At 43.3% G+C, this 16,937-nt stretch overlaps 1 protein-coding gene across 1 annotated transcript in view; it reads right to left on the bottom strand.

Moving 5' to 3' along the window:
- LOC115463615 overlaps nucleotides 1-16,937 on the bottom strand; it is a 123,011-nt gene that overhangs the window by 8,673 nt on the left and 97,401 nt on the right. The window contains 1 exon segment of the mRNA XM_030194339.1: nucleotides 3,823-3,939. Coding sequence (XP_030050199.1) covers nucleotides 3,823-3,939 — 117 coding nt within the window.

Raw genomic sequence — 16,937 nt, 5'->3', positions numbered from 1 at the left:
GTTCTTTGTGTGTCTTGGTTGGTGGCTGCCTGGCAGCTTTCAGTCATATTTCTTATCTGTTTGTGTTTCTTGTTTAGTGGCTGTGCTGGCAGCTTTTAGTCCTTCTCTGTTGTGTGTTGCCTGTTGGTATCCTGCCCCTGCCCTGTCCTGCAAAGCCCTGCTGGCCACCTGCACCCAGGGGCTCAACTCCTGGGGAAAAGCGGCTAAGTGCAGGTGAAGACTAGGGTTCCTGCTCTGCCTGTTTCAGCTTGTTTGCCTCTGCTGCAACCCCAGTCCGGGGTTCCAGTTCTGTTCTGCCCTGTCCCTGGTTTGAGGGTGGTTTTGCCTGCCACTGCCGCTCCTCGGCAGTGGCCCAAGGGCTCACAAACCCAGTTTCCTGCTTTGGAAAACGTGACACAGGATCATTCATTTATGGTTTCTACTGCAACTTCTCAATCCTTACCATTTCTGCTTCATTGTGGGGTCACCCAGGGCTCAGTTCGAACCCCTCTTCTCTTTACTATCTTTCTAAGCCTGCTCACTTCATTTGTTCAGTCTTATAGTACCTTGGCCTATTATTATGCTGATGATATTCTTTTGAAACAGTCAGAACAAGGATGACAAAGAAAAGGGCAGCAGACAATGTCCAAAATAACACCTTTTATCGCAAGTTGTGTCTCGGCCCAAAGGCCTTCCTCAGGAGTCTACAAACACATACATATATAAAAATAAAATCAATACAAATAAAAAATACAAAATATAAATACATTAAAATATATTTAAAAGATATTTGACACAGTATGAATGCATAAAGATAAAGCAAAAATATTTAAAAGACATGTGTTCTGGTATACGTGGAGGGGCATAATCGAACGGAAACGCCTATCTCCATGGGCGTTTATCTCCAAGAACGAGTCCATGAAGGGGCGGGCCAAACCGTATTTTCGAAAAAATGGACGTTTTTGAGCTGGGCGTTTGTTTTTTTTAGCGATAATGGAAACTAAAAATGCCCAGCTCAAAAACGTCCTAATCCGAGCCATTTGGTCGTGGGAGGGGCCACGATTCGTAGTACACTCGCCCCCCTGATATGCCAGGACACCAACTGGGCACCCTACGTCAGTGCGGTGGACTTCAGAAAAAGCTCCCACATGCATAGCTCCCTTACCAAGGGTGCTGAACACCCAACCCCCCTCCCCCAAAACCCACAAATGTACAACACTACCATAGCTCTTAGGGGTGAAGGGGGCACCTATATGTGGGTACAGTGGGTTTTGGAGGCCTCCCATTTACCAGCACAAGTGTTACAGGTGAGGGGGGATAGGCCTGGGGCCACCTGGCTGAAGTGCACTGCGGTACCCACTAAAAGTGCTCCAGGGACCTGCATACACGCAGGCCTCTAGGACTGGTTGCTGCTATATAACCTTGGCACACCAGTTGACACCTGAAGACTAATCTCTACGAAAACGTCCTTTATTGGAATAACCACCTTTACTCACATTCAAGGGAAGAACTAAGTTGTCTAACGTGGCTAACACAGGAAAGGGAACTAAAACTGGCTTACAAAAATGGCCACTACCGCATGGACTACAACAGGAAACACAACAGGGCACACTCTGACCTAGTAGGTGTAGGAATATGTGAAAGACAAGTGCTGCATGCATTAACTGTCAACAATTCTATGAGCTATGATGTCATTGGATATAGTGTAATGTCTTGTGGGTGTGTCCGAGTCACTCTAGTTGCTCTGAGAGTGAGTCAGTCTGTGTCAGTATAAGATGGTGCTAGCAATCTCTCTTCAAGCTGTATGATAACCAACTGACAGAATTTTTGTATTCAGTAGTTTTACCATGTCTACTGCAAGTATGATCTAAATAGTTATCTGAAGAAACTATAAGTAAACATCATTTTGTTTGGAAGTTAAAGAAGAGAGAGTAATTGAATCTTTTATTCAAGAGTCTGTGTGAAAGAGAGAGAGAGAAAAAAAAATGGGAGTTAACACTTCTAAAGCTCTGCTGCGTATGGGCTAAATCTGCTGAAGTAAAAGTCTATTTTTCATTTCTCCCCATCAGTAGGCAGGGGGAAAAGCACCATGGGAGAAGAGCCTACCAGCTACCAACACTGTGAGACTTTAACACAAGCTAATGAAATCACGGAGCCCAATACCCTACACCCACCACAATGCAATGCTGATGTGACCCTGTACTGCACCCGAGAGCTACATCTGACCCAGGGAAAGGCTGTGACAGGATCGAACACATTCTGCTGTCATGGAGGTGGGTACGGCATTTGAGGCTGGCATACAGGCTGGGAAAAAAGTTTTTAAAGTGGGTTTTTTTTTTGGTGGGAGGGGGTTAGTGACCACTGGGGGAGTCCGGGGAGTTCATCCCCGATTCCCTCCAGTGGCCATCTGGGCAGTTGGGGCACTTTTTTGGGACTTGTTTGTGAGAAAAAAGGGTCCAAAAAAAGTGACCCAAAATCACGGTAAAAACGCCTTTTTTTTTTTGATTATCAGCTAAAGACGCCCATCTCTCCTCGGCTGATAACCACGCCCCCAGTTCCGCCTCCACCACGCCTCCGACACGCCCCCCCCCCGTCAACTTTATTCGTTTCCGCGATGGAGTGCAGTTGGAAACGCCCAAAATCGGCTTTCGATTATACCGATTTGGGCGCCTTTGCGAGACAAACGTCTATCTCCCGATTTAGGTCGCACTATAGGCGTTTTTTCTGTTTTGAAAATAAGCTGGAAAACGTAAAACAAATGTAAAATTATAATATTGAATAATAATGTGTATATACATATATAAAACAGTAGAGGCAATAAAAAGGATCTGATTAAAAAAAAACCTTTAGTTGGATGTATGTTGATATAAAACTACTTCTAAAGTGATACTCTTACTCATTTACCATTATCCTCTCCTCCTCTTCCCTTTTTTCCAGAAATCGAATAGCATCTGCGTCACTTTAGAAGTAGGCTGGAGAGGGGAAAAGGGTGGAGGAATTACCTGGGGTGACCAGGTGTACCCCTTAAAGCCACCACCGCTCAAGCTGGACACCCCTAAGCACTACTGAACTGAGAGACCCAGATCAGGAGCCACATCAGATGAAACCAAGAGCTTTTGAGAAACCATCCGTCCGCCTAGTGGAGATAGAGAATATTGACTGACCAAGGAGCATGCCGTCCTACACGACAGTGCAGTTCAGCGCTATCTCCACCTGCTGGTAGATGGTCACAACACACAAACATCTGGATTCATCTGCTGCTGACGCTAAGGAAATGTCATATTCAGTCAGACTGGAAGTCCACTGAGCCCAGTAGCATCCTGTCCTGGATAGTAGTTGATCTGGGTTATTTAGAAGAACTTGTCAGATCCCTGAGGATCTCCTTAGGAGGAGGTGGAGTGTGACAGGAGACTGGACAGTTTAAGAGGTTGAGGACAAACATTTGAAGAAGGTGGAAGGGAATCAGTGGGGTGAAACATTGTCAGGTTGAGCTGCTTCTCCATTGTACCATTTGAAATGCACATCAATAAACAGCTGTAATCCAGAAGAACAGTCTCCTGGAATCAGCTCCCGAATCATTGCATGAGCTAACCAAGTGCTACTACTGTTTACAGTATTTAGTATTACTCACCTGTATGTTGTAATACCTCCCCTTACTCTGTAGAGAACTGATTATTATTCATATGTACTGTGCAATATCTCCTATTATAATACTCTGTATATTATTTACTATTATTACCCACCTGTAATACCTCCCATTACTCTGCGGAATACTGATTATTACTTACCTGTACTGTGTAATACCTCCTATTACTCTGTACAGTATTTGATGTTATTACTTACCTGTGTATGAGTGAGTAACATCTCTCGCTCCTGACTCCTTTGAATCCCAAACATGCAACTCTTCCTCTTGTTTAATCCTTGATAATACTTCAGGATTGATGCTTTCATGGTCTACGCCTAGAATTACAAAGAAAACTGAGGTTTATTTCCCTTACAGCGACAGAAAATTACACAGTAATTCTCAGGATGCAGCACGTGATGGGGGAGGGGGAGAGTCTACTACTATCATCCACCATAAAGCAGAGGAATCTGGGGGTCATTGTATCAAATGATCTTGAAATGATCAAACATTATTAAGAAGGGTGGACAGATGGAGAAAGAGATGTATAAACCCAGCACAAAAGAACAGATGGTGATATTTCCATACAAAATCATTGGTGAGAGCTCATTTGGAATACTGTGTCCAGTTCTGACAGGATCCCAAAAAGTAGGTATATTCCAAGCTGCTGTTCCCCAGGGATAAGCAGTGGATTCCACAAGTCTACCTTAATAATGGTTTATGTACTTTTCCTCTAAGAATTTGTCCAAACCTTTTTTTTTATTTTTACTATTATTACTATTATTGAAATTTCTGTAATATTATATTACAAATGAAGAAGCAGGAACAATAAAAAAAATAATTCTAATCAAGCATCAAAACAAGATTAAGGCACTAGAAAAAAAAAACGTAGCCCCCATTACAGGAAGAGAGAGAGAGAGACAAGGCTGACACCAGCCATCAACAACTACTCACCCACAACCCCCTCCCCCCCCACCCAAAAAAAACAGATTTTCCTATTAGAAAAGTTTCCAATTGTATTGGTTTAAGAAAAACATTATTGGTCCCCTGATATTTAAACATTTACATGGAAAGTAAATGAAAAAAAGGTTGCCTGCAACTGCCAAAACCTTAGGTTTCAAGCAGGAAAAGGCTCCCCTATGGTCCTGGGTGCCTTTAGAAACAGCTGGAAAAGTACACATATTACTTGTCCACAAAAGTTCACAGCCTTATTTAAAATCTAGGCTTTAAAACTATAATGATCTAATTCATAAAGAAATGTAACAAGCAATGTTGCCTTCGTGTTGGTAGTATTGTTAAGAGGACACAAGAAAATTTCTCTATAATTGATGTAATCTTCTTTACCATGTATGTATGCACCTTAATGCAATACCATTGTAACTCTGCTAACCGGAAATGGCAATCGCCACTACGGCAAATGTAAGCCACACTGAGCCTGCAAATTGGCGGGAAAATGTGGGATACAAATGCTACAAATAAATAAATAAAATAAATAAAAATGAGTCAAATCCAAAACAGTAGGTCTACCCAGCGCATAAATACCCTTTCCCAGTCGGACACTCTGAACTTTATCATCACTTTAACATCAGATATACAGTAGCGCTTAGAGTCAGAAAGAAAAATGCCAAACTTCCATTTATTTAATGTCCTAAGGATTAAGAGAATTTGCTCAGATAAGTATCAATATAAGAGAGCTTTGGATCTGAAAGACCGTTTTAAATCAAGAGGTTACCCTGATGCCTGTATTGATGAGCAGTGCACTAGCGAAGAACTTTTAAACAATTCACTGATGGCCCACCCCTCCCTTTATACATATATACTTCCATACCATATCATCCAATTCTGACTGGAGCTCTTTTGTACACCCCCCACCCCCACCCCGCAATGATGTTACAGTGGGCCAATCTTAATTTTTCTGCTAGCCACTAGGGATATGGACCTGAGTGAGAGGGCACCAGATAGGAAGAGGAGAAAAATCTGTTGGATTATTTGTAGTAAATAATTAGCAGATTTTTATACACACAGCTTCAGCTTTAGAAATGTTAATTTCTTTTCTTCATCTCTCTCACATACACCCCAGAATAATTCACTGCTGAGTCACTTTAAAGTTGAAGTAACAAAACATCTGTTTACTCACAGTTTTAGTCAGATTGATATTCAGCAGGCTTATCTAATATAATAAAACGCACCCTCAACGTTCTGAAGCCACGTTCTGTGAAGCCGGAAACTTGAAGCCGGAAGCCTCAGTTCTGTGAAGCCGGAAGCCTGAAGCCTTGAAGCCTGAAGCCTTGAAGCCATCTGACGTCACTCCCAGGCTGAGGCTGAAGGGTTCAGCCTGCCGTCTCTGCCCCGCCCTCGCGAGAAAACAAACAAATCCGGAAGCGAAACGTCAGGGAAGGAGGCGGCGCTCCCGACGTCTAGCCTTCCCTTCGCTGTGTTCCGCCTTCAAAACAAGGCGGAACACAGCGAAGGGAAAGCTAGACGTCGGGAGCGCCGCCTCCTTCCCTGACGCTTCGCTGCACGAACCGCCACGGAGGTAAAGTTAAAAAGAATAAAAAAAAAAAACAGGATGCATGGATGCGAAGGGGGGGGGGGGCATGGATGCGAAGGGGGGGGGGGAGAAGAGGGCGGGCCAGGCTGGGACATGGGAGAGAGCGTAGCATGGATGCGAAGGGGGGGGGGGAACATGGAAGGGCGAGAGGGGACTTGCTGGAAAAGGATGAATGGAGGCGGCAGGGGACAGAGGAGCATGGATGGGCATGGATTGGGAGGGCAGGACTCAGGGAGAGAGGGAAATTGCTGGATAGGGAAAAATGGAGGGACCAGGTGACAGAGGAGCATGGATGGGCATGGATTGGAAGGGCAGGACTCAGGGAGAGGGGAATTGCTGGATAGGGATGAATGGAGGGGACAGATGGGCATGGATGGATATGGATTGCAGAGCAGGCCTCAGGCAGAGAGGGGAAATGCTGGATAGGGAAAAATGGAGGGACCACGTGACAGAGGAGCATGGATGGGCATGGATTGGAAGGGCAGGACTCAGGGAGAGGGGAATTGCTGGATAGGGATGAATGGAGGGGACAGATGGGCATGGATGGATATGGATTGCAGAGCAGGCCTCAGGCAGAGAGGGGAAATGCTGGATAGGGAAAAATGGAGGGGCCAGGTGACAGATGAGCATGGATGGGCATGGATTGGAAGGGCAGGACTCAGGGAGAGGGGAATTGCTGGATAGGGATGAATGGAGGGGACAGATGGGCATGGATGGATATGGATTGCAGAGCAGGCCTCAGGCAGAGAGGGGAAATGCAGGATAGGGATGAATGGATGGGGCAGGTGACAGACAAACATGGATGGCCATGGATTGGGAGGGCAGGGCTCAGGGACAGAGGGGAATTGCTGGAAAAGGATGAATGGAGGGGGCAGGGGACAGATGGCCATGGATTGGGAGGGCACGGCTCACACTCTCTCTCTCATATACAATGTCTTTCTGACTCTCACTCTCACACACTCTGTCTCACACTGTATCACATTCACTCTCTATGTGTCACACAGTCATTCACACACTCGCTTGGTCTCATACACTCACTCAAACAGAGAATCTGTGTCTCACACACACTCTCTCTCTCGCCCACACACACACACTCTCACTCACACTGTGTCTCACATACACACTTGCACACACTCTCATTCTCACACACACACTCTCTCACAAACACACTCACACCCAGACTCACGCTCTCTCTCACACAATCACACTTTCACTCTGACTCACAAACAGACACTCTCACATACACTCTCCCAAACATACACACTCCGAGGAAAACCTTGCTAGCGCCCGTTTCATTTGTGTCAGAAACGGGCCTTTTTTACTAGTATATACATAATATAATACATTTGGTTTATCAGCTCTTTCCATGTGCTTAGATGGTAATGGATGCTCACACTATAGATCCTCAGCTTAGGAGAGACCATTAGAGCTCCATGTGCTGTGCTGTTTCTAACCCCCACAGGAAGTTGCATGGGTGTGACCTCTCTAAACAATTCACATCAGAGGTCACAGAGTAATCACAGAGAAAAAAAAACCATTGCTGACAGACAATGCATGTAAAACACAATACATTATTCCAACAAACCCCTTCTCATGCATAACTGTCATGCAATTATTAATTCATACAAAGTCCAAGCTTTATTCGCAGATTCTCAAAACGTTCTCTGGGTAACGGTTTGGTCATGATGTCAGCTGTCATCTCACTGGTGTGACAATAGTGTAGACTGATAACCCCTTCTTTCGCCAGCTCTCGCACGTTGTGATATTTCGTTGCGATGTGCTTGGTGCGTGACTGAACCTTGTCATTCTGTGACAGTCTGATGCAGCTCTGATTATCTTCCATTATCTGGATTGGTCTCTGTTCATCTATTCCAAAATCCAGCAAAAGTTTTTCAATCCACATCAGTTCTCTGCATGCTTCTGATACAGCCACATATTCAGCTTCTGTAGAAGACAGACTCACAATACTTTGTTTATGACTGGCCCAAGAAATTTGTACATTTCCATACATAAACACATATCCACTTGTGGATTTATAGTCAGAATGATCCCCTGCCCAATCTGAATCACAGTAACATATTAGTTTTGGATTACTATTGGCTGAAATCTTTAATTTACAATCAATGGTACCTTTTAAATACCTTACCATCCTTTTAACTGCAGTCCAATCTGATTTGGTAGGTGAGCTGACCCTTCTGCTCAAAATTCCTACTGCATTTGCTATATCAGCCCTGTATGTGGTAGTTAGATATAAAAGCTTACCTATGGCTGATCTATATTGGATGTTATCTGGTAAAGGTTCTCTTACTGTTTCATCCTTCAGAAAATCAGTGATCATGGGAGTGCTTACAACTTGGGCATCTTGCATACCTAAACTTTCAATAAGCTCATTTATTTTCTGCTTCTGGCTTAGAAGATAAGAACCATCATTTTGTTTCTCAATTTCTATACCAAGATAGTATGACACATTACCAAGTTCTTTTATCTCAACATTCAGGTTTAAATATTTTACAATGTCCTTGTACTCTTGCTCACTTTCGCTTGCAATGAGCAGATCATCAACAAAAGCTAAAATGTATGCATATTGTCCATTTCTGCACCTAGTGTACAAGCATTTATCTGCTTCACCTTGCTTAAATCCTAAATTTGTCAATATTTCATGCAATTTGTCATTCCAACATTTTGCACTTTGCTTTAATCCATAAAGACCTTTGTTTAATTTACACACTAGCTGTCTTTGTTTTGTATTTATGAAACCTGTTGGCTGTTCCATGTACAAGTCTTCAGTTATATCTCCATGAAGAAATGCTGTTTTCACATCAATGTGGTTGACTTGCATGCCTTTTGAGACTGCAATGCTCAGAAGTGTTCTAATTGTCGTGTGTTTCACTACAGGTGCAAACACTTCATCAAAATCTTCTCCATATTTTTGAAGATATCCCTTTGCGACTAATCTGGCTTTATACCTTTCCACTTTTCCTTGTGCATTCCTTTTTAACTTGAATACCCATTTGCATCCTATAGCTTTCTTGCCAGGAGGTAATTTTGTAAGAATCCAAGTTTTATTTTTATGCAATGAATCAATTTCTTCTTGTGCAGCTTTACGCCATTCAGCAGCTTCTTCTGCTGGCATTTTCTCAATCTCATCCCATGTTAAGGGCTCTTGAGCTTCTGCTGACTTTGTTAGGTAAGACAGTCTTGGGGGTGGAACACCTTTGTTTTCCCTGGATGAGCGTCTGACAACAGGTTGGTCCGACCTTTCCGCATCCTCTAAATCTGAGAGTCCTTCTCCAATTGATTCCCCTTCTTCAACTGTACTGTCTTCTTCAATGATCCTTTCTGTGTCTGCTTCCTCTGCCTGTTCCTCGTTAGATACAGATGAGTTGCTTTCAGACATCTGCCTTGGTATGGCATTTATATACACTGGCATGTCTATTATGGTTCTAGTTTCATATTCTGGATGATAAGGCTCATCTGGGATAATCCAGCCTTTATCAACCCTTTTGTTTTCATCAAAATATGTAACATGTCTTATGCCAACAATGCCAGTTTTCAGATTCAAAATTCTATATCCTTTGTGTCCTGGAGCATAGCCAACTAAAATGCCCCTTTCTGTTGTGGAATCCAGCTTATGCCTTCTTTGCTTTGGTACATGAGCATATGCTGTACTTCCAAATGTTCTTATGTGTGACAGGTTTGGCTTCCTACCATGCCATGTCTCATGTGGTGTGCGCTCAGCGCCTTTAGTTGGCATTCTATTTTGTAGGTACACTGCTGTGAGAATGGCTTCCCCCCATAGTCTTTTAGGGAGATTGCTATCTGACAGCATACATCTGGTCATTTCCACAAGTGACCTAAATTTTCTCTCTGCAACAGAATTTTGCTCTGGTGTATAAGCTACTGTTGTGATATGCTGAATGCCTTCTTGTTCTAGAAATGTGCGCATGCTTTGTGAAGTGAACTCACCACCATTGTCGGTCTGAAGAACCTTTGGTTTTCTTTCAAATTTATTGCTCACCATGGCTACGTATTTCTTCAGCATGTCTGTGACTTGATTTTTTTCTTTCAGCAAATAGGCCACACAGTATCTAGAGAAATCATCCAAGAATATTAGCACAAATCTGTTATTTCCCAATGATGGGATATTAAACGGTCCACATAAGTCACTGTGTATTAAGTCCAGTACTTTATTACTCCTATTTCCTGTGTATGCAGGAAATGAGGGTCTCACACCTTTTTGAGTAACACAGTCTATGCATTTCTCCATTTTACCAGTATCTGCACTTATTTCAATGCCTGTAGCAAGTTGGTTACTGTAAAGATCCTGGATCACCTTAAAATCACGATGTCCCAGGCGGCGGTGCCAGATTTCCAGACTACATTTACCATCATTCTTCCTTACTTGCGCCATATGTGAGGCTTCACCTGAAATGCTCAGTTTATAAATATCATTATGCATAAAAGCTTCAGCATACACTTCATCATTTTTAGAGATTGTGCACTTACTGTTTTCAAAATGAATCACAAATCCCTTCTTATCTAATGTAGATACACTAAGCATATTGCAAACTGCTTGGGGAATATACAAGACATCACTTACAGGAATTTCTTTAACTTCATTAGACACTTTGCATTTTAAGAATCCAATGCCTTTTGCTTGGATCTGAGTAGTCCCTGCATTTGCAGTATGAAGAATACCTTCTTCTGGACACATTTCCTGAAAGAAATCTTTACAATTGGTTAAATGGCATGTGCTCCCCGAATCCAAAATCCAAGTACTTTCATTTGAATTATTATTTACCATAGTCAAAGATTTTTCTGCCATTAGAAAGCTCTTATGTTTATCATTGTCCTTTGTACATTTCCTGGTTGGAAAATTCTTTTGTTCCATTGGCTTAGGTGAGCTAGAGGGGGTGTTTTGTGTTTCCTTACACCATTTAGATACATGTCCCTCCTTTCCACATGAATAGCAAATCAGCTTGCCCTTGGGTGGAGTTTTCCCATAGCTCCGCCTTCCTCTACTCTTTGCCAAGAAATTTGTTTCATTTCTCTCTGACTGTCTTTGAGAACACATCTCCTCAGAATCATTAATTATGCATTCCTGCCTCAGTTTTGATGCTGCCTGTTCAAACGATTGCCCTTCAATGGCTTCATTCACAGACCTAAAAACATCAAACTTCTTTGATAGTGAGGTAAAAAGAAATGCTCTTTTCAATGCATCACACATGGGAATTCCAGAAAGTTCTAGCTTTTGAAATGAAGACATAAGATGCATAATGTGATCATTACACTTACTTTTATCCCTTAATTTGGTTTCATTCAACTCTGCCAACCAAATTGGTTGCTGTTTTGCATATGTAGTTGCATACATAGTTCTCAGTTTATCTAAAATTTCCTTTGCTGTATCTTTTGCCTCCACCAATATGGCTTGTTTCTCTGAGAGAGCTTCAAAAAACATGCACTTCACATAATAGTTTGCATTGTCCCATTCAGCCATATTTTCAGCTGTTCTGTTTTGGTCTAAACATATACTTAATTTCTTTGCTTGAAGGAGACATCTGAATCTTAGTTCCCATTGCTTATAATTATGTTCAGTTAACTTAGGCACCTTGAGAGAGTGGAAAAATGGTGAATTTCCTCCCTCAGCCATTTTAGCCTTGCCTTCTGTTTGGTGTGTGGGGGGGGGGGGGAGAGAGAGAGACAGACTTAATCTTTCTTTTAAAACTTAAGAGAAAAAATTTGGCTTTTTCACTGCCTGGTAATATTTCTCTTTTTCCTTTTTCAATTCCTGGGCTGGGCCCATAACCCTTTTGTTGGATTATTTGTAGTAAATAATTAGCAGATTTTTATACACACAGCTTCAGCTTTAGAAATGTTAATTTCTTTTCTTCATCTCTCTCACATACACCCCAGAATAATTCACTGCTGAGTCACTTTAAAGTTGAAGTAACAAAACATCTGTTTACTCACAGTTTTAGTCAGATTGATATTCAGCAGGCTTATATATACATAATATAATACATTTGGTTTATCAGCTCTTTCCATGTGCTTAGATGGTAATGGATGCTCACACTATAGATCCTCAGCTTAGGAGAGACCATTAGAGCTCCATGTGCTGTGCTGTTTCTAACCCCCACAGGAAGTTGCATGGGTGTGACCTCTCTAAACAATTCACATCAGAGGTCACAGAGTAATCACAGAGAAAAAAAAAAAACATTGCTGACAGACAATGCATGTAAAACACAATACATTATTCCAACAAAATCAACTAATATACTAAGATGGGAAAGTGGCAGAGGGTTGAAACTCATAAGTACATAAGTATTGCCATACTGGGAAAGACCAAAGGTCCATCAAGCCCAACATCCTGTTTCCAACACTGGCCAATCCAGGTCACAAATACCTGGCAAGATCCCCAAAAAGTACAAAACATTTTATACTGCTTATCCCAGAAATAGTGGATTTTCCCCAAGTCCATTTAATAACGGTCTATGGACTTTTCCTTTAGGAAGCTGTCCAAACCTTTTCTTAAACTCCGCTAAGCTAACCGCCTTTATCACATTCTCTGGCAACGAATTCCAGAGTTTAATTACACATTGAGTGAAAAAAACATTTCTCTGATTCGTTTTAAATTTACTACATTGTAGCTTCATCGCATGCCCCCTAGTCCTAGTAGTTTTGGAAAGCACAAACAAACGCTTCACATCTACCCTTTCAACTCCACTCATTATTTTATAGACCTCTATCATATCTCTCCTCAGCTGCCTTTTCTCCAAGCTGAAGAGCCCTAGACTCTTTAGCCTTTCCTCATAGGAAAGTCGTCCCATCCCCTTTATCATTTTTGTCGCCCTTCTCTGCACCTTTTCTAATTCTACTATATCTTTTTTGAGCTGCGGTGACCAGAAATGAACACAATATTCGAGGTGCAGTCGCACCATGGAGCGATACAAAGGCATTATAACATCCTCATTTTTGTTTTCCATTCCTTTCCTAATAATACCTAACATTCTATTTGCTTTCTTAGCCGCAGCAGCACACTGAGCAGAAGGTTTCAACGTATCATCAACGATGACACCTAGATCCCTTTCTTGGTCCGTGACTCCTAACGTGGATCCTTGCATGACGTAGCTATAATTCAGGTTCCTGTTTCCCACATGCATCACTTTGCACTTGCTCACATTAAACGTCATCTGCCATTTAGACGCCCAGTCTCCTAAGGTCCTCTTGTAATTTTTCACAATCCTCCCGCGATTTAACAACTTTGAATAATTTTGTGTCATCAGCAAATTTAATTACCTCACTAGTTACTCTCCCATCTCTAGGTCATTTATAAATATGTTAAAAAGCAGCGGTCCCAGCACAGATCCCTGGGGAACCCCACTAACTACCCTTCTCCATTAAGAATACTGACCATTTAACCCTACTCTCTGTTTTCTATCTTTTAACCAGGTTTTACTCCACAATAGAACACTACCTCCTATCCCATGACTCTCCAATTTCCTCTGGAGTCTTTCATGAGGTACTTTGTCAAACACCTTCTGAAAATCCAGATACACAATATCAACCAGCTCACCTTTATCCTACACATTTTTGAACGGTAACGGAATTCAAAAATGCGTGGGATAAACATAAAGGAATCCTGTTCAGAAGGAATGGATCCTCAGAAGCTTAGCCGAGATTGGGTGGCAGAGCTGGTAGTGAGAGGTGGGGCTAGTGGCTGGGAGGTGGGACTAGTGCTGGGCAGACTTCCACGGTCTGTGCCCTGAAAATGGCAGAAACAAATCAAGGTCAGGTATACACAAAAAGTAGCACATATGAGTTTATCTTGTTGGGCAGACTGGATGGACCGTGCAGGTCTTTTTCTGCTGTCATCTACTATGTTATTCATGCTACTATGTTCGTTCACCCCTTCAAAGAAATGTAGTAGATTGGTGAGGCAAGATTTCCATTCACTAAATCCATGTTGACTTTGTCTCATTAATCCATGCTTTTGAATATGCTCTGTAATTTTGTTCTTAATAATAGTCTCTACCATTTTGCCCGGCATCGGCGTCAGACTCACCGGTCTATAATTTCCTGGATCTACTACTACTACTACTTAGCATTTCTATAGCGCTGCTAGGGTTACGCAGCGCTGTACAAGTTTAGCATGGGGAAGGACAGTCCCTGCTCAAGAGAGCTTACAATCTAAAGGTTACAAACTATGTAGTCAGTGTAGGTAACTTACAACTTAGGTAGTCAATGTAGGTAGCTTACAATCTAAAGGTTATAAACTATGTAGTCAGTGGAGGTGACATGAATGGGGAAGGTGGTTAGGCACCAAAAGCAAGGGAGAAGAGATGGGCTTTGAGTAAGGACTTGAAGATGGGCAGGGAGGGCGCATGGCGTATGGGCTCGGGAAGTCTGTTCCAGGCATAAGGTGATGCGAGGCAGAAGGGGCGGAGTCTGGAGTTAGCGGTGGTAGAGAAGGGTACAGATAGTAGTGATTTGTCCTGACAGCGGAGGTTACGGGTGGGAACATACGGGGAGAGGAGGGTAGAGAGGTAAAGGGGGGCTGCAGATTGAGTGCACTTGAAGGTCAATAGGAGAAGCTTGAACTGTATATGGTAGCGGATCGGGAGCCAGTGAAGCGACTTGAGGAGAGGGGTGATATGAGAGTATCGATTCACGCGGTAGATAAGACGTGCGGCGGAATTTTGAACAGATTGAAGGGGGGATAGATGGCTAAGCGGGAGGCCAGTGAGAAGAAGGTTGCAATAGTCAAGACGAGAGGTAACGAGCGAGTGGACGAGGGTTCGGGTGGTCTGTTCAGAGAGGAATGGGCGAATTTTGCTAATATTAAAGAGGAAGAAGCGACAGGTTTTAGCTGTCTGCTGGATATGGGCAGAGAAGGAGAGGGAGGAGTCGAAGATGACTCCGAGATTGCGGGCTGAAGAGACGGGGAGGATGAGGGCGTTGTCAACAGAGACGGAAAGTGGGGGAAGAGGAGAAGAGGGTTTGGGTGGAAAGACAAGGAGCTCGGTCTTTGCCATGTTCAGTTTCAGATGCCGGTTGGACATCCAGGCAGCGATGTCAGAGAGGCAGGCCGAAACTTTGGCCTGGGTTTCGACTGTGATGTCGGGAGTGGAGAGATAAAGCTGGGTGTCATCAGCATAGACATGGTACTGGAAACCATGTGATGAGATCAGCGAGCCCAGGGAAGAGGTGTAGATCGAGAAAAGAAGCGGTCCAAGGACAGATCCTTGAGGAACCCCAACAGAGAGCGGGATGGGGGTGGAAGAAGAGCCATTAGAAAATACTCTGAAGGTGCGTTGGGAAAGGTACGAAGAGAACCAGGAGAGGACGGAGTCCTGGAACCCGAATGAGGACAGTGTGTCAAGAAGTAAATTATGATTAACGGTGTCAAAGGCGGCCGATAGGTCGAGGAGGATGAGGATGGAATAGTGACCTTTGGATTTGGCAAGGAACAGGTCATTGCAGACTTTAGAGAGTGCTGTTTCTGTCGAGTGTAGTGGGCGAAAGCCGGATTGAAGCGGATCGAGGACGGCCTGAGAGGAGAGGAAATCGAGGCAGCGGCTGTGGACAGCGCGTTCAAGTAATTTGGAGAGGAAGGGTAGAAGAGAGATGGGGCGGTAGTTGGAGGGACAGGTGGGGTCAAGTGAAGGTTTTTTGAGAAGTGGTGTGACTACAGCATGCTTGAAGGTGTCAGGGACAGTAGCAGTGGAGAGAGAGAGGTTGATGATGTGACAGATTGAGGGGATAACTGTAGGATCTCTTCTGGAACCTTTTCAAAAAATCGGCGTTACATTGGCCAAACCCAATCTTCCGGTACCACGCTCGATTGTTAAGGATAAATTACATATTACTAACAATAGCTCCGCAAGCTCATTTTTCAGTTCTATCAGTACTCTGGGATGAATACCATCCAGTCCAGGAGATTTGCTACTCTTCAGTTTGTAGAACTGCCTCATTACATCCTCCAGGTTTACAGAGAAGTCATTAAGTTTCTCCGACTCGTCAGCTTCGAACACCATTTCCGGCACCAGTATCCCACCCATATCTTCCTCGGTGAAGACCGAAGCAAAGAATTCATTTAATTTCTACGCTACAGCTTTGTCTTCCCCGATCGCCACTTTTACTCCTCGGTCATCTAGCGGTCCAACCGATTCTTTTGCCGGCTTCCTGCTTTTAATATACCTAAAAAAAATTAACTTCCTGCTCTTCTATCCCCTCCCCCCCAGAAACTGAGAATTATCACCCCAACAGCACCCCTCCAATCATGAACCACAAACACCTCAGTAGAAACAAGATTGTGCCAGGGCAGTTGATCAGTCCAGGAAGAAGTAACTGTATGAACAGGCCAAGGGACAAAAAGTGGGCACAACACAATAAAGAGTGGAAACTAACGCTAAAGGAAGAGGACAGAAAGCCAGGTTTGCCGCAGGTACAAACACTTAGGGGCAGATGATCAAATTCTCCGTGCTATTCCGAACAGCGCTCTAAAATTAGCGTGGAAATAAAGCCCCGATGATCAAAACTAATAGCATGCAAATTTATGCATACTATTAGTTTTGATCATCAGGAAACATCTGCGGGAGGACTATGCCTGTGCACGCACCCAAGGCACAATCCTCCTGCAAAAGTTGTTTGACAGGTCCAGGCTCCACCCCCCCCCCCCCCCCACCCAATGAAATTAACAGCAAATAGACTTAGGAAGAATCTAAGAAATTACTCCTTCACAGAAAGGGTGGTGGATGCGTGGAATGGCCTCCCGGTGGAGATCGT

Source organism: Microcaecilia unicolor, chromosome 1, assembly GCF_901765095.1.
Source record: "Microcaecilia unicolor chromosome 1, aMicUni1.1, whole genome shotgun sequence".
Lineage (NCBI taxonomy): Eukaryota > Metazoa > Chordata > Amphibia > Gymnophiona > Siphonopidae > Microcaecilia > Microcaecilia unicolor.
The sequence above is the reverse complement of the archived record's forward strand: the minus strand, read 5'-3'. Positions and strand labels throughout refer to the sequence as shown.